The 20,477-nt window shown below is 50.2% G+C and overlaps 4 protein-coding genes across 11 annotated transcripts in view; 1 reads left to right on the top strand and 3 right to left on the bottom strand.

The window, feature by feature from the left end:
* The window catches only part of LOC120904889 (NPC intracellular cholesterol transporter 1), a 40,858-nt gene extending 36,881 nt beyond the window's left edge, over window positions 1-3,977 (bottom strand). For 4 of the 8 annotated variants that reach the window (XM_040315360.1, XM_040315353.1, XM_040315358.1 and 1 more), the window contains exons 1-2: window positions 3,740-3,936; window positions 2,786-3,209 (exon numbers count right to left, since the gene is read on the bottom strand). In XM_040315360.1, the coding sequence (XP_040171294.1) occupies window positions 2,786-2,953 (168 nt within the window). In that variant the 5' untranslated portion in view covers window positions 2,954-3,209; window positions 3,740-3,936. The other 4 variants (XM_040315354.1, XM_040315357.1, XM_040315355.1 and 1 more) reach the window with 4 other exon arrangements.
* A 266-nt stretch (window positions 3,978-4,243) lies between these two features.
* LOC120903382 (peptidyl-prolyl cis-trans isomerase sig-7) lies at window positions 4,244-6,751 on the bottom strand. The gene has a single exon (XM_040312793.1). The coding sequence runs from the start codon at window positions 6,547-6,549 to the stop codon at window positions 4,393-4,395; it is 2,157 nt and encodes a 718-aa protein (XP_040168727.1). The 5' UTR covers window positions 6,550-6,751; the 3' UTR covers window positions 4,244-4,392.
* Window positions 6,752-7,530: 779 nt separating this feature from the next.
* On the top strand, window positions 7,531-9,465 carry LOC120902852 (oocyte zinc finger protein XlCOF28-like). The gene is made up of 2 exons (XM_040311893.1): window positions 7,531-7,638; window positions 7,699-9,465. Exon 2 carries the CDS (start codon window positions 7,714-7,716, stop codon window positions 9,394-9,396), a length of 1,683 nt encoding a protein of 560 aa, XP_040167827.1. The 5' UTR covers window positions 7,531-7,638; window positions 7,699-7,713; the 3' UTR covers window positions 9,397-9,465.
* On the bottom strand, window positions 9,456-12,152 carry LOC120902851 (putative uncharacterized protein DDB_G0271606). The gene is made up of 2 exons (XM_040311892.1): window positions 11,532-12,152; window positions 9,456-11,464 (listed from the first exon to the last, which is right to left on the bottom strand). Exons 1-2 carry the CDS (start codon window positions 11,864-11,866, stop codon window positions 9,871-9,873), a joined length of 1,929 nt encoding a protein of 642 aa, XP_040167826.1. The 5' UTR covers window positions 11,867-12,152; the 3' UTR covers window positions 9,456-9,870.
* Window positions 12,153-20,477: the final 8,325 nt, after the last annotated feature.

Raw genomic sequence — 20,477 nt, 5'->3', positions numbered from 1 at the left:
AACAACCACCGGACCAAAAGCCAGCTTGCGGACACACACACAAACACATGTTGGCTTCCATTTTACCCATGACCTACTTCGATTCTAAGCCGATAATGTGTCATCGCGATCGTTGAAGTGCATATCCATTACTGGGGTGGTGTAAAAGCACACGCCAAACACTACCAAGGCTCACCCACATACACAGAAAGTGTCCTTTGGGCTCGCGTAGTTCCCGGTGGAGTGCTTAGAATAGTTGTCCTCAATATGGAAGAATGGGTGAAGGTCTGGAGTGTCCTTTTTTCATTAAATTACAATCCGTCATGAGAAGGCTAGTAATTTTGTTCACTTATTTGATACCTTGAGAGCAACTGCACAGGCACATTCCCTTCTAAATTACTTATCGCAAGCCGTCAGAACATTTACCGGTGTTCACTCAAACAGCTCACACCTGCATGATGCATCGCAATTGTGCGCAAACATTGATAAGAAGGGTGGACACGATTAAACACCATCGATAGTGAAACACCTGCAGCACTCTACACAGAGCTTGAGCGAGCTGCAATCTGATCTATCCGCTTCCTCATCCAAAGCAAACACAACGCGCCGTCCTTGTACATTGTAAATGAATCATTTTCGAAAAGGGAGTCGATTAAAAATGGTTTTACGATAACGACGCACCACCCCTTTCGCTCCGGAATTTGTTGCCATTTTTAGCAATGACTCAGTATATTTCAATGCCAATTGGCGATTGTTAATGGTCTCTTCTCTCAATAGTAGAATCCAATAGGATTGGATGAGCTGTTAACAGGACGTGATCGTAGAAAAAAACGCGTCGCCATTTAGGGTCACTTTTGATCGGCTTGTGATGGTATTCCGGAACCGGGAAGCTCTTATCAAAATGGTTCTTCGTATCGATGACATCAATCTGCATCAAAGGCAAAAACGTCAGGTCGAATGATATTGGCATTTGAAATGGGGATTGCATTTGGGGCGGTTGGAGGCACAGGGCACAAAGGATGAGAAACGTTTTCTACATTTCCATCGTCCAACAAATCGTTTGCCATCGCTTATCGAGCTGCGTTGGGCTGTCATTTGTGTGCCTAAACGTTTATCGAACGTACGCCACCATCACATCAGCCCCACACTACGTCCCTCTATCGACCGCATAATATGCATTTGATTCGCTCGATTAACACCCGGCCGTAGGGGATGAAAAATCATGTTTACAGTAACAATTGCTACACACGACCGACCGGTAAAAATCACAATTTTCTTCTCTTCTTCATCACGCTGCCCAACCCCGAATGGTTGTGAAATGCGTCTTTGGCAAATAATGGGTAGTGGAACACTCAAATTGGAGCTGCTTTTAGACAGTTTAGCAGATTTCTGCAACACACATCCGCGACTTAAAATCACAACTCGCGTCGACTTTGGTCATCCGTGTCAAGCGTGACGAACCGGAGCTGTAAAAGACGCAGTAAAGTCTGCCGCAAGAAAAGTGTTCGAAGCATCGATGGTTCTGGGCGGTGAAACCAATTTTTGGACCATGATTTTTGCCCAAACCAGAAGCCACACTTTGCCAATGCCATCGGGGGAATGGTTTCCGCCTTTTTAGCCTTAGGTTTTGTATGTTTTGTTTTTAAAAGCTTCATTGCTTCCTAGCTTCTCCCATCTTGTCCAAGCGAATTAAATAGTAAAAGAATAAATAATCTTGCATTCCACAACCCCCCCCCCCCTCCTTCCGAAGGGTTCAAGTGTTTGGGTGTGTTTGTTTTCACCAGCCGGAGGCCAGTCACTTTTCAACATAACATTTTTCCAGCCATTGCATTCCGAGGAGCGCTGTAGAGCAAACGGCACACAAAAAAAAACCTCCCAAGCCCCCCCTCACGCGCGGATTGACCTCCATATGCAATGTGCGGTTGTGTGTGAGTGCTCACACAAACACATCCAAACGGTCGATGTGGTATGATGTTGTGTTGCGCTTTGCGCACTAGCGAACAGAGCAAACAGTGCTTGGCTTGGCACTCGTTAGTTGGTTGGGCGGCTAGACATGATGGGGAGGATGGGGAGGAGGGATCCAATTAGAGAGCCCAAGCCCCCCAAAAGCACCTTTGCAAGTTGGTGCTGCTGCTCATCCTTCCCCCAACTAACACGAGCCGGAATGGCGGAATGGCAAAATGGAAAAAGGAAAAACTAAAACCGTTGAATTCGCCAAGCGCCATAAATCGTGACGTCAAACGCGCAAACCAGCAGCAGACACACACCGCCTTGTATCTATGTATGCGCGCGGTACACACACACACGTAGTGCTTTTGCATGACCTTTGTGGTGGTGAGACACGACAGGTGCTATGCTACACACACTACTGTACGTACCTTCTCTATTGGCATCATGCAAATTGCACAGCGGTAGAAGGAAAAGATGCTGCAACAAGGACCACAGAGAGTGTTGTTTACAAACATGCACCTCAACGATAGCGGAAAGGTTGCATCGATGCACTTTTTCAAGCGGGATGATATTTGCATAATATGTATGCAGTGAGTTGTGTGTGGAATGGTTTGCTGAACTGTTGACAGACACATTGGCTCTAATGTATCACATTTCATAATAAAGCACCCGCCGCCGTACTGCTTAGCATCAGTTTGCGATATTGAATTTCCATGCAACTGTGTCTTTTCCGCTGTCCCTGAATTATTTAATTCATTGGATCTTTTTAAAAAACCTTTACCTAAAAATATAATGTATAAATCATCAGCACCGCAGTGACACAGTGGACCCTCCTTTCCCGCCCCACCGCACTCACCTGATCAATCAGTAAGCTCCCAAGGACGAGCAGCGGAACAAAGAACCAGCAGGCGGCGGTGGACGATGATTGCCTTCGGTTGCAGGACGTCGCTTTGCCCGTTCCGGCTGCTGCTGCTGCTTCTGATGGGCAAGCAGCTCGTCGAGTGTTGCCGCTAATCATTTTCATTTCTTTCCGCACGATTGCATCTATTGCCACTTTCTATCGAACACCTTCTCTGCTGATGGCCGACTTTCCTACGGGGCGGAGGCGATGGAGGACGAGGTCTGTGCCTCTCTTTACCGTCGGAGAACACACCCCTGGCTCTCCCACAAAACGGTTACTCGGCGGCTACTAAATGGTGCACAACTTTGTTTCTTAATCACACTTCATACAGTACACAAACACACGCGCGTACGCACAAACACACTAAAAAAAAGAGATGCTGTAAAAACAGGTAGGCAGAACATGGTATAAGAAATAAGTGGTAAGAAATGGAATTGAACGCACACACACACACGCGCAAACGCGCACACAAGGAACATTCACTTGAAAATGCAATCGAAAATCGGAAAATCGGTGGCCGCGCTTTCCCGTTTCGCTCAGGTTGCTTTGTTTTCTTTATCGCTTTTGCTTTAACCCCACCCCTTACCCGTGACACGGAGCGACGGTAACGAAAGCGACATTGATTTCTCAATCGATATCTAGACGGTGGCAGACCGCACCGAGGCCGCCTGCGGCCATTTGCGTGAAGCAAAAACTTCGTTTCGCGAGTGAGAAAATCTTTTCCAATTTTTACGATGCAATCCACGCGCTTAGTTGCGACACGCCACACTCACAATATTTCTTCACTCGTGGTTTGACTGTTTGCTTCGCTCTTTCGCAGAAAAAGGCTGGCATTTAAAGATACTCCGCCATTTGCAGGAGCACCCCCACTTAGAGAAAGAGGGAAAAAAGACAAACGTTGCACCACACCTTGATTCTAAGCAAAACGAAGCAGCTTTGTGCTTCTTCTCCACGCTCGAACGACGAGCCGTTTCCGTTTTCTGGTGTGTGTTTTTTGCTGCATGCACTACAAACAGGAGCCGCACACACTTTCGGCAGGGGGCTGAACGTTTAAGCTAAAGTGTGAAAATTTGCTCGCGAAATGACGACGGACGACGCGCACGCACACCCACCTTGGTCGAGCACAACTTTTTTTCTGTTTGCCCGTTTCGGTTTCGGCCGTTTGACGTATGTGCAGCGTTTGACAAAGCGCCAATTATGACCAGTTCGGTGGTTCACTGTCCATTTTGACCGAAGAGCGACGATGAGTTATCCACAGTGGTTGAATTATGGGATATTTGTCCTATTGAATGAACAGCTCTCGCCCATAGTCCATACAGGAGATGTGAAAATTCGATAAAATGAATTTAAGAAAGAAAAATTATTCTCAAACCGTTTCAAACCCTATTTAAATCATCTAATACAAGAAAAGCCTTTCTTTTGCAATCATTTTGGTCACACTAATTCAAAATTTATTCATCTAACACATAGCACATGTGCGCAAATTCCGTTGCTTTATTTCCTTTCAAACCGCAATATCCATCAGATAGTTTAATTACCACCAAATGCATTTAATCTAAAGTTTAATGCTTCTTTTTCTTCTTCTTCCCCTTCGACTTCTTCCGGTGCTTTCCCTCGTCCGAGGAAACGGAGTCCTTCCGCTTCTTGCTCGATTTGCTGCTGCTCTTCGATTTCTTTTTCGACGCTTTCTTCTTGCGCTTCTTAGCCCGTTCGTCCGACGCGCTGGACGAGCTGGAGGTGGAGGAACTGTCCGAGTCCACCGAATTCGACGACGGGCTTCTACGTTTCCTCTTCTCCTTCGGCTCGCTGCTGCCGCTCCTCGAAGAGCCGCTGCTGGACGATCGTCGCTTCACTGGTTTCGCTTCCGGTCGCGACCGATCCTGTTTCGCCGGCTCGCCACGCCCGTACTCCTTATCCGCCCGGGACTGCCGGCTGTACGAGGGGCTTCGAGCCGACCGCTCGCCGTAATGCTGCCGGCGGTCCCTGTCCTCGCGCGAATGCATCCTCTGACTACCGGCGTGCCGGTCGGGTGGGCTGTGGCGACGGTCACGCGACCGCGACCGACTACGGGACCGTCTCGTGCGTCTATCCCTCGAGCGAGACCGACGCCGCGGTGGTAGTGGATCGGACCAATGCAAAGCGCCCCGCGATGAGCGACCGCCGCCGCGCGGTGCATTCTTATCGCGCGGCCCGTTACGCTGCACGAAGCTGTTGGGATAGGGACGGTTTTTGTAATCCACCATGCCCTGGTTGATGCGAATGTCTCGCCCGTTGCGCTGCTCCATGTAGGCGGAGTTGCGTTCGGTCAGGTTCGGCTTTCGGCCACGATTGCTCTCCTGTGCGTTGCGTCCCGGAGGGCGGTTTCTATCCCGATCGCGCATATGGTCGCGCGAACGGCTACGCTGACGACGGTCCACCTTTCTGGCACGCGAACGAGACCCGGACCTGGAGCGGGATCTGGAACGAGACCTAGAACGAGATCTGGAACGCGATTGGGAACGCGATTTGGAGCGCGATTTGGAACGCGATCGAGAACGTGATCGGGAACGAGATCCTGAATCGGACCGGGAGCGCCCCTTCTGTTCCTGCTCCCGCTCACGTTCCCTTTTCGGCGAAGCATTCGACCGCTTGTTGGATCCGCCTCCGTTACGATTCGTTTGCTGCTGCTGCTGCTTTTTACGATCGTAATCCTTGAACGACCGCTTATCGGCCCCATCCTTGAACTCGATTCCCCGGCCCTTGCCGCGCCACTTGATCTTCGATACGGACTGCGAAAAGTCGACGTGTATGCGGCGATCGTCGATCAGCACGTTGTCCATCTTAAAGTAAGCGTCCTCGCACGACTTTTGGTTCTCGAACTCGATGAACGCGTACTGCAGCGAGTCGCCGGTCAGCTTGTCCCGTATCACCTCGCACCCGACGATCTTGCCGAACCGGCTGAAGATGATCTGCAGATCGTCGTCCGTCGTGACCGGGTTCAGCTTGCACACGAACAGCACGTTCTCCGGCGGCGCAATGTCCGCGTCCGGGATGTCGCCCACGATCTCCAGTATCGTGGCCCGCGCTTTCGCCTCCCGCTCGGCAATCATTTCCGCAATCTCCTGCTCCGTCTTGCCGCCCAGATCGTCAATCTCCTCGTCCGCCGCAATCCGGCCGCCCTGCAGCCGCTCGGCCGACGGCGAGGGCGACCGGCTCGGTTCGCGGAACCCGCGCGGATCCTCGAACGGATCGTCCAGCACGACCGTGTGCGTGATGCGCACATCCTTGTACGGCCGGTGCCGGTCGTCGCAGATCACCTCGTTCAGCTTCCGCAGCACCTCGTGGCCCTCCGTCACCTCGCCGATCACGGTATGGCGCCCGTCGAGCGAGGTCAGGTCCGGCCCGAGGGTGAAGAAAAACTGCGACCCAATCAGATGCTCGCCCGCATTCACCATCGACAGCAGCCCGGGCTCGGAATGTTTGATCTTCGGCACGCTTTCACCCTCGAAGTAGCGCTTCTCCGCCCCCTCCAGGATGCCCCACACGGACGAGCCGCCATCGCCGGCCCCGGTCGGGTCGCCCGTCTGCGCAATAAAGTCCGACTGGATCGTGTGGAACAGGTTGTAGTTGTAGTACTTCAGCTTGCACAGCTTCAGGAAGTTGAGTGCGGCCCGGGGACGCTCCTTCAGGAACAGGTCCACCGTGATGTCGCCGATCGTGGTCTCGATTACGACCGACATTGCAAACCGGGGCAGCCAAACAGCCCACGCACACGCAAACACGCAGCCAAAGCACGCTGCTAAACGGGTTCCGCGCTAATCCCGGGTGGGTAAATGGATTATTTTACACGTTTTTTCGCACAATTTGTTTGTTTACAATCCGTGCCGAGTCGGGGGAGAAAACGCGCGATTACAAGAAAAATCCCCCTGGCTGACAGCGCGATGGCTTGACAGCCAGAGTGACCAGAAACACCGATGTATATATACAGTAGAACGTCGATTTTCCGGGGACGGATTAACCGGCGGGCGGCTTAACCGTGCGCATGAATTTAACAGCAGGTGAACATTTTCTGCGATGAACCGGCTAGCAAAAACATTTGTTGTGCAGCAATCTAGTGTCTAGTGATACTTTTTAACTTGATTTTTGATAAAAGACAATTTTAAATCTATTGTTATTGATTCAAAAAATATTCTACTAGTGATTAATCGATTATTTTGATGAGAATTTCTAGTAAACCAGTGAATTTTAAAAAATTTATATGAATTTGACATTTCTTGGACCATTATCCGTGGAAATCGATTGGCCGGCATCCGCTCGGTCCCGAGCTGACCGGATAATCGACGTTCTACTGTATCTAGGGTCTGAAGGAAAAAAGCTCAATTTTTTGAAACATTGAACTATGAAACTCAGCCAAACAATCAAATCAGTCTAAATAATCCAGCGAAAATCAAATGACAGCACGTACGATAAAATCGTATCCAATTGAGCACTGCAGCGGCTTTAAGCGGTCGCGTGGAGCCCCGAGAAAAAAAGCTTGCCACCACTGAGAAAAAATAATGAGCATCTTAGTCCTTCTTTGGCTTAGAATTCCTAGTACAATTTTCAGATTGATACCGAAAACTACCGATAAAATGTTGATGCGCCTTCTGAAAACCGCCAAAATAATCTGGCCACACTGCTTGACAGACGCTTCTTTCGCTAAACGTCAAACGGCAAACGTCAAATGGGATTGTGTACAAAACAAAGCAATCGTCCTCGCAAAAACGTCCACTTTCTGGGAAAAGGGAAAGTAAATTTTCGCTGCATTACACCCGAGGATTGATTTAAAGGTATTATTCGATGAACAAGTTGTTCTTTTCCTGCGTTACATGAATTTCCACTCATTTTAGAGCGCTTCGCCCGTAATGGAGATGGATGATACGAACGAGTCGAAACGCAAAATACCTGCCTACTACTACTTGCAGCCATCGAAGAATGGTGACGAAGAAGCGGAGGAGGAACTGTACGATTCCAACGGGACACACATCACCTCCGATTACCTGAACGATGTCGTGGCCGAAACCATGTCGGACCGGTACACGGTGGTGCAGGACTCCCCCTCCGACAAAGGCCCACACTACAAGTGTAACGAGTGTGAAAAGCTGCTGCCCAACACGGGCCACCTGATAGCGCACATGGTGGTGCACACCGGGGAAAATCCGTACGTGTGCAGCCTCTGCCAGCGTTCGTTCGCCAACTCGACACGGCTCAAGCTGCACCTGAAGGTGCACTGCATCAAAAAGCTTCACCCCGGGTTGACGGTAACGCGCATAACGAAAACCGTTCCAGCGACCCCCTCCATACCGAGCACGAACATGGAGGTGGATGTGGACCAAACGTCACCCACGGTAAAGGTGGCCACCTTCCGCTGCATCGAGTGCGAAGAGATACTCCCGAAGGACACGCTTTACCGGCATATGAAGCAGCACCTGCACGATAAGAACATTTTCGCCCAAAAGCCGCACCAATGCAGCCGGTGTGGGGATGCGTTTGCGAAGGTTTCGACACTGGAGAGCCACCAGGAAAGCTGCCAAGCGTCCCCAATAAAGGTGTCCTCGGAGGTGGATCTGGTGCCAATCAACAAGCAGGAGCCTTGTTCGAGTTTAAAGAAGCAGATCGAAGCGAATCCCATCCTATCCGGGTTGCTGTTACGCGAGCAAAAGGAACCACCCATCTCCGTTACGACGATCGAGCTGGAACAGGCAGAGGAGAAACCACGCATCAAAGTAGAAGAAGATTCCTCCAAGACTGATGAGCTACACAATCTGCTTAAAACGGAGCTAGATCAGCTGGAGGAGTTCAACTCCGAGCCGGAACAGCAAATGGAAGAGTTTCTCCCTGCGACCACCAGCACCGCAGAGCAGCCGGTCAGTGCCATAACGAACAGCAGTAGCAGTGGAATCGGCTTCGTCATCAGCTCGGTCGCAACTGTGGACCAAAAGTTCCTCGAAGATCTCGCCCAAATGGAACTGCAGGCCCGCTCACCCGAGCTGGAGGAGATTGGGCCGGCCGACGAGCTACCGGAAATGTCCGCCACACCCGCGACAGGGCTCGGTAGCTTTGGCAATCCGCTCACCTCAACGACGTGCACGCTGTGCGGCAAAAGCTTCAGCGAACCGTTTGGTCTCCGCCAGCATATGCGCATAATGCACGCCGACACGAAACCGTTCAAATGTCCGGAGTGTCGCAAACGGTTCGCCAAAGAGCAGGCCATGCTGATACATCTGCGCGTGCACATCAGCAATCGTCCGTTCATGTGCATCGTGTGCTACAAAACGTTCACCCGGGCCACGGCACTGAACGGCCACCTGTCGTCGCATTCGCACGATTCGCTCAAATGCTTCGCCTGCCTGGAGATGCTGCCGAACGTGCAGAAGTACGCGCAGCACATCGAGCTGAATCATCCCGAGTTTCCGGAGGTGCTGTACCGCATACGGGCGGAAAAGCCGGAACACGAGCGAACGAAGCTGCTGAGGAGGCTGCTGCTTCAGCACCAAGCAGCTCCATCGGCCATCGGCCGTGAAGCGACATCACATACCAACCAGTAGTGGGGAGGCTCACCACGTTTTTTCTGTAATAAATATCTTATTGGAAGCGCAAAAGACTCTTTTAAGGGAGAAACAATTAATTTGCCGTTCATTTATTACCTTTTTTTCTCACATATATTTAGTAACACCGAACTTAGATAATGCAAGTATGCATAATAATTAAGATACTACCACGGTTGTTACGCACGTTATGGGGTACACAAATAAAGCCTAAACCTAACCGACAAATGCCCGCAACAGAATGTGACCTAGTTTGTTAGACACGCTGTGGAATCAGTTTTTCCTTGTTTTGCATCATCAGCACACAGCAAAACGAAAAAAATAAAGGGGTTTTTGATCTAGCCTATCTAAAACACCGGATCCGGATGGGTGGGTGTGTGTGTGTGTGTGCACCCAACCCTAGACTCTACAGCGCGGTAGAAAATTGCGATTAATGCTCTAAAGTAACCCGTGCCCCATCAGCCGGGGACATTACTACGAATGAAACTGTTGCTGCGGCTGGGCCGATGTATGCCACTGGGCATGTATTTGCTGTTGCGGTTGCTGCTGCTGCTGTTGCTGGTGTAACACTGGATCGATCTGCTTCAGATAGCTTGGATCGATCGATGCAATCTGATTGATAACGTAGCCCCCGGTTGCGTTTGGTGCCGTCCCGCCACCTCCAATCACATTGCCGCTCGCATCCTTAATGCTCAGCTGAATCGGGGTAAGCGTTTGCGTCTGCTGCTGCTGCTGCTGCGGTGATGTCCCGATCGAGGCGATGATGCTGTGATGCTGTGCTCCACCACCAGCAGCACCACCGCCACCACCGGCTTGCGGACTGCTGTGGAGCGGGATGATTTCGATCTGATTGTGAACCGGCGGAAGGATCTGCTGCTGCTGCTGGTGGTGGTGATGGTGGGTCGTCGCTATCGGTGTTGCCGTTATGGGCCACGCTATTTGGGGGCTTTGGGCGATCGGTGTTAGCGTGGTGGTGGGAGCCTGCTGATGCTGGTACGGATTCACCGCCGTCAGCTGCGCACTGTCGATCGCGTGCACCGGTATGAGCATGCCGTTCTGCATCACCAGCATCGTCGTCATGGCGCCGTTCGCTGCGCTCGGAATGAATTGCGCCGTTTGCTGGATCTGCGGCTGCTGCTGGTGCTGCTGTTGCTGCTGCTGGTCGTGCTGCAGCTGGTGTGGATTGTGTACGATTTGGTGTAAAGCTTGCTGCTGCACCAGAGACCCGCTCGGGTGAGCAATCACGTACTGCTGCGACGGTCGGCTGATGGCCTGATGGCGCGCCTGGTAGTGGGCCCGTATGTCCGGCAGCTGCAGGAAGGTCATGCTACAGAAGCTACACTCGAGCGGAGCGGTGTGCGAGTTTTCGTGCTGCTCCAGCTGCTGCTCCTCCTCGAAGATGGCGCCGCAAACGCAACACTGCATCTGGTCGTCGTACAGTGCGTTCTCTTCCGCCGTTTCCGACAGCACCTTTTCGCTACCGTCATCATCGTCATCGTAGCCGTCGTCTTCCTCCTCCGGTGCTGCTGCTACCGCGACCGGCTCGACCGTTTGTATCACGTACTGTTGCTGTGGCTGCAGCTGATGTATTAGCTGTGGTTGCTGGATCTGTATCTGCTGTAGGTGTATCTGTGGCTGCAGTAACTGTTGTTGCTGTGGTTGCTGTTGCTGCTGCTGCTGCTGCGGCTGGGGTACTGGTTGCTGTTCCTCCTCGACTTCCTCATCTTCTCCGGCTTGCTCCTCCTCCTCCTCATCCTCCTCCTGCTGCTGTTCCATATCCTCCTCCTCGCCCTCGTACGGACCTTCCGCCCCTTGCGAATCCTCTCCGCTCGACCCGGAGCGCAACGCTTCCAGCGTGCGCAGCTGTTTGCGCTGTTGCTTCTTCGAAATGATCTGCGTCATGACGGTGCCCCCGTTCCGGATCGCTTCGTCCATTTTGCGCAGCTCTCGCATGCGTATCTTCACGAAATGGAACCGCTCGTAGTGCAGCTGAAGGCATTTGAAGCTGGGCGTCGAATAGCGGGGACATCCGAGCTGGCACTTTAGCATGTTGATCGTGTGTTTCGCTCTGCAAAAAGCGTTGTATCCAGTTAATCAACTCCAAATAAATCCCTTCCCCCGCTTCCGATACTCACTTGATGTGGACCTGCAGCTTGTTCGGGTCGAAAAAGTACTTCCCACAGTCCCGGCACGTATGCTCGTCCTCGAAGTGGAGCCGTATGTGGCCGAGCAGCTGCATCGTTTTGTTGAACGTGGTGCCGCACGTTTTGCACTTGAACCCGAGGCGCAGCTGCTCCTGCGACCCGTCGGTCACGACGCGAAAGTGCTGCACCATCTTGACGATCTGGAAGTCGCGAAAGTTGGGAAAATCTTCCGCATTGGAGGCACGCGTTTTGTCCGACTCTTGGTAGTCCTGGTCGTCGGCAGCCGGCACTGGTGGAACAACGACCGCTGCATTTGCCGTTGCCATGCTGCTGCTGCTGCTGCTCCGGAACACGGGCCGCTGCTTTCACCCCCTGCAAGCTACCAACCCTCCTTCCGATGCTGCTGTTTGTGCTCTGTTTTTTTCGCGTTATCCTCACTGTTCGGTCGTGAAGATGGGTGTTAAGCAACAAGCCTACGATACAGCACAGCACGATGCAGTATTTTGCTGCAAAACAGATTAGTTACACCTGCTGGAAGCAATTGCAGCAGAGAGAATTATAAATCCAATTTTATGATTTTGTTGTTCCCCAAACATGTCGTTTGACGTTTCGGTCGATGTAAACAAATATATCACACTGGGACTGCCACAACGCGCACAGTGGTCGATGTTCAAAGCGGATTTTTGATTCGATTTAATGTAAAAACTGCATTTGTGATAAAACTGTATGTTATAATTTTAAAGATTTTTTTTTAAATAATCATTAATGGACTAAATAAGATGAAAATCAACGAAATAAATTTGTATGCTTAAATCAACCAGAGCAGTCGAGCACATTCCACTGTGAGCTTTTAAGACGTCGAGCAGCAACGAAAGCTTCCAACCTCCAATTTTGAATTGCGCTTGTGCAGCCGTTAAAACACGATTTTCGGATGCATTCTACTACAAGTGATTTTTATTTTAAAAAATACAGTGCAGTATAATCAATGTTATTACCCTTATATCTAAAACGAGAGGGAAGTCATTTTCACTTCCACTAAAACGATGGCAAATCATAAGACCCTTGCTGTGAAGCATTTGCATACACTGCGTTAGAAACATGCACAACTAATAGCTTCCTTTTCTCCCCGAGAGGCCACTTTCCCGAATGAAATACGCGAACAGGTTTGTTCACTGCTGGTGCGTTCAATTGCAATCACCTTCCTCCCCCCCCCCCCTCTCTCCTCGTCCCTCATGGCTCATGGCCACCATGGGTGTCGATTCGAGGCAGGCGCCGTGACTCCAATATGGCCGTTGCCAGAGAGAAGCGCTCACGATGAGTAAGAAACAGGTTGTCCGATGGGGTGAGTTTTATTTACATCCCCATGCCGAACCACCACCCATTGCCCGGTACCATTTGCTCGCAGCTTCTGTTCTGCCTCTCCCCCCACCCCCCCCCTCTCTCCTAAAAAAAACCATCTGTCGTTTGGCAACAGGAGCACAGGCCAATAAATGGTCACTGGCAGTGCCGAACATGGAAACTGACTCCGCGCCGAAGGTCACCGTGTTCAGTGCGCGAGTTATGAATTCGTCATTCATTCACTCCAAATCGGGACTTGTTTTGGTGCTGGTTGTGGTTAAGGATAGGCAAAAAACACCGCTTCCAAATCAACAACTGTGCCAAAGAAGCACCGCTTAAATATGGTACGCTTTTTCTTATTTTTCTCATGTGAAAGGGACGTAATTGTCGTAGCTGCAATTATTGTGTGCAAGAAAACACGTGTATGCCATGAGGTCTACGACCGAAAGGACTCCGTCACAAAAGATCCTCACGGCACACAAATAATCAAACCTTATCATTATTTTTATTATATTTCACATCGACTCAGGCGCAGCGAAGTAACGAGGGCTCATTTGATCGCATCAATTCAATCTTTGATCGAACCGTTGGAAGGCTTTTCCCGAAATCGATCGACGAACTCGAGCTCGAAGATGAGGACGAAAAGCCCCTCAGGATGAATCGAAGCGAGAGAGAAAGAGAGAGAGAGAGAGAGGGACGAAAAATGCATTAAATGATCGATCCCCGTTTGGGTTGTGCTGTTCCTCTCGATCATCGTCTTGATCATCCCCCAGCGTGCCAGCATTAGCGAAGGGGGGGTCCTGGGAGGGGTGGACAATATTTTGGTGGCAATAAATTATGCTGGTCAGTTGATTGGCGGTCTCGTTCGATGTAGCAAAGGGGGATAGAAAAGGATACCTCGAAAGGTGGCTTGCGTAAGAGGTTGCGCCTAATTACGACGACAAGATCGTACGATCGGGAGCTGGTTCTTTTTTGTTTCTTTCCCAAAAAGACAAAGGAAATGGAAGATGAAAAGAGATGCGACCATAAAGACATTGTAACGAAGGCAGAAATTTTGAATTTAAAACATGGGAAAACATTAAAATAATTTAAAAAAAAGCAGTCGGTAATGATGTCGTTTGATTGAAGATCATAAATCGTACATTGTTCGATGAATGATTGGAAAATATTGAATGCATTTTTAGATTTATTCATTCGCGAATAAAAAAACAAAAACAAAAACACATCCACTCCTTTATTACACACACATTTCGCCACCCAGCCCCAAAATGGAAACAACCCCTCAACCGTGTCTTTGCGTTGACTGGTAAAAGCAGAAGCTCTCCGCCGCTTCTAGCACGAACTTGGAGGAAAAACAAATGCCAAGCTTACCCTCTTTCTTCATTCATCCCCTTTCCGTTTTTTATTATCCATCCTCTAGAAACTGCCCCTCCTCATAGCCATAGTGTTCCGGATTGATGCTTCCCCCCTGGAGGGCCACCACCAACAGCCATTATCGGGGGTTGGGGCCACCTTTGCGAGGGTCCAGAAAGGAGTTGCCTTGCGTTCATTACGTACCTTACTCACGTCACGTTGTCTTTGTGCGTGTGCTTCTGTGTGTGTGTGCATGTCTGTGGCACACGCCCATCTACCGCGCTCCCTCAACCACGGCACTCACAAAACTGCAACACAACCGCAACAGACCGGAAGCAGCACCAACAGCTCCCCCGTATAAAGCGAGGAACCCCAAGACGACGTGCTGTTTCTATTACCCCTTCCTCTTCGGAAGTTATTATCAATTTCGCTTCGGACTTTCGTCTGCGTGTGTGTGTGTGTGTGTGTTATTATGCGTGGCATTTGCCGGTATATGGCAGCAAGAACGAACAGCACAAACAACAATACGATCGCAGGGGGGAGTTGCACGGTAAAGCACGGAATTGCTAATGACCAACGGGCGGCCATCCGTAGCGTGAACGCGGGCGCGCGCGCTCTCGAACACTTGGCCAAGAACGCTGCAGGGAAAGAACCCCACTCGGCATAGCTCAAACATCGTAATGGTCCGCTGAGTTTCGGGCAGCTGTTTCGGGTAAGGCAGGAAAAACTTACTTGCCCCGTTCCGTTAGCGTGCATTATGGGCTTTTCACTGTCCACACTTTATGTGCGTGTGTGTGTACTGAATGGTTCCGTACAATGAACTTCTTGTTGGTAAATTATGGACAAGAACAAAAAGAAAACGGTTATAAACGGCATTATAGCATCAGCGCACGGACCAGAGCATCCAGAGCAACTGGATGAGAGTGATGCACAATGTTCCCCTTACTGAGCGGTACGTAACCGAGATCAAGCAGTTCCACGATCGTTCAGGCATCTCGCATCAAGAATGTCCGGAACTGGTCTACCTGAGGTTCCTCGCTTACGCTTAGAAGTCTCTTTCATTCAGAGTAGTGATGGGTAAAGTTGGCAAAAATCCGGAGTCGACTTCGATCCGACTCCGATAAATTCGGAATCGACTCCGGAGGTAGGTCCGCGCTGCAATATACGGAGGCGTTTGGAATCGTTCGAAATGACCCGGAGTCGTCTGTAGTCGTCCGGAATCGCCCGGAGTCGCCCGGAGTCGGAGTCGTCTGGAGTCATCCGGAGTCGTTTGGAGTCGGAGTCGTCCGGATTCGTTCGGAATCACCCGGAGTTGGGTTCGACCGGTGTCGTCTGGAGTCGTCCGGAGTCGTTCGGAGTCGTTTGGAATCACCCGGAATCGTCTGGAGTCTTCCAGAATCGGCTGCAGACGGAGTCGTCCGTAGTTATCTGGAGTCGGCCAAGGTCGGCTTGTAGATGGGTGCACGCGCAAAGTGAAAGACAAAAAAACACAACGAAAGCAAATGACTGATCACAAGCATATTAAGCACGACGGCTCCTGTTGACTCCGACCAACTCCGATTCCGAACGACTCCGGACGACTCTGGACGACTTCGACGACTCCAAACGACTTCGAACGACTCCGGACGACTGCCGGGGTGCTTCCATTTTGCCGGAGTCGGAATCGGATCGGAGTCGTGGGTGCGCTCCATACAGCACATCACTAATTCAAAGCTTACTTTTCCGCTTGATAACAACCACTTATCAGTGATCAATCAATGTAGGGGAGCCTGGGGCAAAATGGTTCGGTGGGGCGAAATGGTCACCTGCATTATTGGCCAATTAACACGTTTACAATGACTTCTAATGATTGAAAAACTTCAAACACAATGTTTAAAGCCCACCATGAACGTTCCATAACGTAAGATTCCAAAATAATTTAATAAATTAGCAAATAAAATGTTTGCTAAAAGCGATGTTCGAAGTCGTTAGGAGTCGGAGTCGTTTGGAGTCGTTCGGATTAGCCCAAGCCGTCCGGAGTCGTCAGGAGTCGTTCGGAGTCGTTCTGAGTCGCCCGAGCCGTCCGGAGTCGTCGGAGTCGTTCGGAGTCGGAGTCGTTCAGAGTCGTTCGGAGTCGTTCGGAGTCAAAGTCGTTCGGAGTCGTTCGGAGTCGTTCGGAGTCGTCCGGAGTCAATCGGAGTCGGAGTCGTCCGGAGTCGTCCGGAGTCGTTCGGAGTCGACCGGAATCGGAGTTGTTCGGAGTCAACAGGAGCCTTTGTGTTTGTGATCAGACATTTCCTTTCGCGCGTGTACTTTTTATACAGGCCTTTGTTTCAAAGGCCGACCTCGGCCGACTCCAGACGTCTCCGGATGACTCCGTCTGTTGCCGATTTCGGATGAATCCAGACGACTCCGAACGACTTCGAAAGATTCCGAACGACTCCGGACGACTCCAAGCGACTCCGGACGACTCCGAACGACTCCATACGACTCCGAACGACTCCGGACGGCTCCGGACGACTCCGGGCGATTCCGGGCGATTCCGAACGACTCCGGATGCTGCAGGGCGGACCTACCTTCCGGAGTCGATTCCGAATTTATCGGAGTCGGTTCGGAGTCGACTCCGGATTTATGCCAACTTTTCCCATCACTATCATCCCATATATTATATCGACGAGAAAAATTACTGACAACACGTGAGTTATTGAAATATTCAATGATTTGTCTAAATTATTCAACAAAACACTTAAATATTAAACATTACTTTTTACTCTCACAATTCTACCAAGATGCAAGAGCGTAAACCAAAGCCTAAAGTCCAATATTGTGGTCCATTTTGTCCCTTTGTTTTGATGAGTTTTGACATTTCGTGTAAGACCATTTTGCCCCATAGTGAGACCATTTTACCCCGCACAACAAAGCTTCATCACTTTTGACGTTGATTTTTAAAATTAAATTTAAACGTGTATAATTCTTCTTCTGACGTGTATAATGCGTAATTCTTCTGATTGTTTTTCATGAATAAGACGTTGAGGTATCGATTGTCCTCAAAATAACAATGCAAAGTGGTGTTTAACCAATGATATACAGACCAAAATCCTTACCAGGTCCATTTTGCCCCGGTTTCCCTACACAGCTTTCTGTGCTGTATACTTCCAACGATAAGATCTTCCGAGCACGATCCGAAGCCATTATTGCAGCCGATGAACTTGTCAGAAGACACTTTTCCTCGCGCGGAAGCTACCCCGAAACACGTCTCCATTACCATGCTAATTGGGCATTGTGAAAGAACCGCGGTGCACCGGAACTGCCGGAAAGCCGGGCCGCGGACGGGAAATGATCCGAATGTGCCCCAAAACGGCATGCAGATGAACTGCGGATGGGTCGTCCGGTACCGGATACCGGTGTGTCGTCTGCTGTCCACACGTGCCTGTGCGTGTGTGTGTTGTTGACCTGTTGCTGAGGTGAGTGTGACCATGAACCGTGCCGCGTATAGAGAGCGTGGCTGTGAGCAGGATTAGATGAATTAAGACCCTGCCCGCGCCCGGTGGCATTAGAATTAATTTCTATTCTTTCCGTGCCGTGTTTTCCGCTCGATGAGGGGGGCGATGACGCTTCACTTCCGGGCTGGCTGGGAGCAAAACACAGACACACAAAATGTTGATGGGTGCCATATGGGGAGCATCCGGTCGATGCGCGTGGCATACAGATACAGGTGTCCCGTACACGCCATGCCAGCTCTGGCATTAGCTATTGGAAGAAGATTTGGGATTGAAACTTACAACCAGATTCACAGCTCAATTCTTGGTAGAAAATCTTCCGTTAGCAACACACTCACACACAAACAACAGTGAGGTTGAAGCTTCTCCATGACACCATGACGTTTGTATGTTCGGTGGTACATACCCATCAAAGCAACCCAAGACCCTATAACCGCTGCGTGACGCGTTCGCTGTCGGGTGTTAATTAGCATCAATTAGCGAACTGTTGCTCTCTTTCACTCACTCTCACTATCTCTCTCTCTCTCCTACTCACCTGGCACACACGTGTTGACATCAGAAAACCGGCAAAAACAATTTCCGCATTTCGCCGGTTACTGGTCGTTTACGGGCTCGAATGCCTGCGGACTTTGGTCTGCGTTATTTATCCCGATTTTTTTTGTCAAGACCTATCATTAATGGACCGTCCAACGAGTCCAACGGTTGATCTTTCAAACCCGTGCGTTGATTTCTTTCGCCACTCGCGTTTAAATGGAAACCTACAATTTGCGATTTTCTCTCGGGTAGATCCCTTTCGGCGTGTTGGTCCGATTGACAACGACTTTCTTTGGACCGAGCAGCCCATTTCGCGCAAGTGTATGTTCTACCATTACTGTAATAACTACGCTTACCCATTATTTAGCGCACAATGTAAGGGAAGACACACACACACACACGCGCTCATCACTACCGTGTCGCGTAACACCCTGAGCCAGCATAAGGTACGATCAGCAGGAAGGAGGGTTGGGTCATAAAACGCCGCCTAAAAAGCAGGACCAGCATACAAAAGGGGGTAGCATAAAATTAACCCTTTGCTTCTCCACCAAACCATAGCCCCAAAGTGGCCAAAGTGGCAGAGAGTTACTAGCTATAAGTTGTCCAAAAAAGCAAGAAAAAAACACATCACCAACGACCAACAAGCCTTACAATACAATATAGATGTGCGTGGCAGTATCGTTACGTAGGCCGGGTTTGCGCGTTCGCGGTTCGCTTCGGTTGGCCACATGCGCGCTTTTCTGTGTCTTCTCCTACTTCTCCTTTCTTTGTTACCGTTTCGGACGCTTCGTTGATTATGCTTGGATCGCTGCAGTTCGGGCAGATGTGTGAAATGCGAAAAAGAACAGCCGACCAGAAGACAGAACCCGGGCGACGAAATGGCAACATAAATAAACGACCCCAAAAAAGGAGGTCGAACTTGCGATCGCTAAAACCAAAGCTGTTCGACGACGTTGGGACGCCCAAGAATGCGACCGATCACTTCATCTTTGCGCTACAATCGCTGATCGAGGAGCAGAAGAGGAAGCAGAGGGGAAAACTTATGCCGGGACTTATGTTGCAAGGGTAAAATGGGTGAGGAAAATGGCAAGAAAAACGAGGCAAAAGCGCAACAAAAAACAAAAAAACAGGTCACGGAGGAAAAGGGGGAGAACTTTCGAGCGATCGCTTGAGAGGGTTGTATGGCGAGTCACGCGTGTTCTTGGTGGGTTGCGATCGATTTACCCCTTACGGTTGCGGGGATTGCGTGTTTCTTCTTTCTTCTTATTTGGAGCAAAATCCCACCACCGTGGCAAAACAGTGGGAAGTGAAAGGAGACAGCGGCCGAACCGCCAATCCGCCAGTGATCTTGAAGGTCGGCTTCTTCGCTTGTGCGCGATCACGGGTTCAGCCCCTGAAGAGAGGTCTAGTGTGGCCAATTTCGTGCAGAATGTAACTCCTTGCAGCTAGAATACAACCGTTGGAAAACATTTTGAAAGTTGTCGAGGGTCAAACCGGCGCCTGCAAAAGCCTGATCTTTCATTTGCGTACCAAGGTTCGTCGCTTGACGCGCTGACGGGGCAGTCTTTTGTATTGAATGCGTTCGGTTTTTTGGGTTTTTATTTTTCTATCATTTTTCTTTTTCACCAATATCATCGTATTTTCCACGTTAACTCACTCACTTACCTTTTTTTTTGTTCGATGAGCGGATCAGAGTCAATATACTCTTCCTATTGAATTTTTCATTTCAAGCAAACGCAGCCGAATCCATAACACAAAACCCCACAAACGCGGGTTCGCGTTGTTTGGTGCGCATCAGCAATTTTAAATGGCGAAAAGATTGGCGTTGGCAAATCGACGGGATCGCTACTTTCTTTCCCCTCTCTCGCTCTCTCTCTCTCTCGATCGCAAACATTAATGCGTTAGGGCGTTGTGGGTCGTAAATTCGCCAACGGTACACTGCTGCTGCTGCTGCTGCTACTGCTGCTGGGGTTGCTGCTACTAAGCAACTTCTCGCCCCGTGTGAAGGAAAAACCTGTACCAAAGGATGCTGACACCTAGATGGAAACGATGGGTGGACATTGCCCTGCAGCGCAATCGCGCGAAGTGACTCATTAGCGGGTACAACCCGTCAACCCGTCGTTTCTTGGGTGCATCTGAACACCAAGAAGGTGGTCGATCGAGCTGCAGTGGAAGCACTAACTGTTACAACGCCCACCATCGCCAGTGGTTGACGTTGGCCCCGCCACGATCG

This window comes from Anopheles arabiensis, chromosome 3 (assembly GCF_016920715.1).
Source record: "Anopheles arabiensis isolate DONGOLA chromosome 3, AaraD3, whole genome shotgun sequence".
NCBI lineage: Eukaryota > Metazoa > Arthropoda > Insecta > Diptera > Culicidae > Anopheles > Anopheles arabiensis.
This window is presented reverse-complemented; position numbering and strand designations above follow the sequence as displayed.